This window comes from Amphimedon queenslandica, unplaced genomic scaffold (genome assembly GCF_000090795.2).
Source record: "Amphimedon queenslandica unplaced genomic scaffold, v1.1 AMPQUscaffold_13178, whole genome shotgun sequence".
Taxonomy (NCBI): Eukaryota; Metazoa; Porifera; class Demospongiae; order Haplosclerida; family Niphatidae; genus Amphimedon; species Amphimedon queenslandica.
In genome coordinates this window covers 6,456-7,870 of record NW_003546586.1, presented here as the reverse complement: position 1 = coordinate 7,870, position 1,415 = coordinate 6,456, and the positions used below count along the sequence as shown (strand labels likewise).

At 36.3% G+C, this 1,415-nt stretch overlaps 1 protein-coding gene across 1 annotated transcript in view; it reads left to right on the top strand.

The window, feature by feature from the left end:
- Positions 1-496: 496 nt before the first annotated feature.
- The window catches only part of LOC109584694 (uncharacterized), a gene marked incomplete at its 3' end in the record, with an annotated part of 7,292 nt that continues 6,373 nt past the window's right edge, over positions 497-1,415 (top strand). Inside the window, exons 1-3 of the mRNA XM_020000512.1 lie at positions 497-647; positions 703-978; positions 1,273-1,338. Of these exons, the coding sequence (XP_019856071.1) occupies positions 602-647; positions 703-978; positions 1,273-1,338 (388 nt within the window). The remainder of the gene's footprint in view (positions 648-702; positions 979-1,272; positions 1,339-1,415) is intronic.

Below are 1,415 nucleotides of genomic sequence, written 5' to 3'. Positions count from 1 at the left end.
AGAGTAAAATGCAATATTTTTATAATCATATGAAAGAGTTTTCATTTGCATATCGAATGATACTAGTTAGGGTTAGAATCCTTGAAGCATGAGTTTGTTATAACAGAAAAAGGGCGAAAAGTGAAAAATTTTTGTTGTACCTATAACTCGTTGCAAAATAGCGTTGTAGAAGTAAAAACCTTGCTGCAGGTAGTCCAACACTTTCTATATCGAACGGTAGGTATATCATAAGTAAGCGTCCTCTTGGATCTCCATAAATATCCTTCGAAGTCCTTGCAGTAGAGCCTCACTAATGGAGGAGATGGGAAATCAACCAGGTTTTGGGCCGGTAACCAATAGCAACATCAACTAGCCTACGCCCCCGTTTCCAATCCCTTTCATTTACTCTAATATCTATGATTATAGGAACGACCTGGGGGTTACGCCCCCAGGTCGTTAAAAATTATAATTATTCATAATCCAACGACTAATGTAATGAGATTCATGCATTCTCTGACTCTGACTGAGCCCGCCTCTGACTGAGTCACGTGATTAGTTTTGCAGCTGCGGATTAGTGCAGAAGAAGTGCAGAGACTAGTTTCAATTCCAAGTTCAAATAATTATGGCAACTCCTTTTGTAAAAAGACCAGAACGACACCAGCCACTAGGTTAGTTACTGTATATTGAGTCTATCACTCGTAAATTATTCTTTCCATTCTATAGGTCTACTTAATATTCCTGAGATATTTCATTTACTAAAGAGGCATGGTATCAGTTATTTTGATTTTGGTCTTTATCTGGGTCTGTCTCGTCCTACACTTAATGCTATTGGGGCTAATAACAAAGGAAATGTTAATAAATGTCTATCAGAGTGCTTGGAGGTATGGGTGGAACAAGCTGATGATGTAAAGAGTAAAGGTGGTCCAACTTATGATACATTAATACAAGCACTGAGGAAGATGGGGAAGAATGATGTAGCTGATGAGATTGAAAGAGAAAGTAAAGAATAATTGCCCACACTTTTGATTAAAAATGACAGCTAGCGTCATAATTATTGTAAGCCCGCCTTAAGTAAAGCTAGTCGTGAATAGTTCCATAAATGAGATTGTACTGAACAGCACTTCATCAATACTTCCTCCCGTTTCTTTTTTTACTTCTTTACTGACTGCTATGCATGTATAGACCTCTATATTTCCTCCATGTGTCTGTGTGGTTTAATATTATAGTTGATGACAAGGTTAATATGTATATAAATTAGTATTTATCAATTTACATAAAATTATTTTTATTTAGTAGAAGTACCTGAAACTCCACCCTCCAATCCTCCTGCTAAGAGATTGACAATGCAACAATTATTAGGTAAATAATTTATGCTAAATAAGCACCTTTTCAATTTAAGGCCTTTCTACACTAGAACTTCTAATGCGCATTGAACT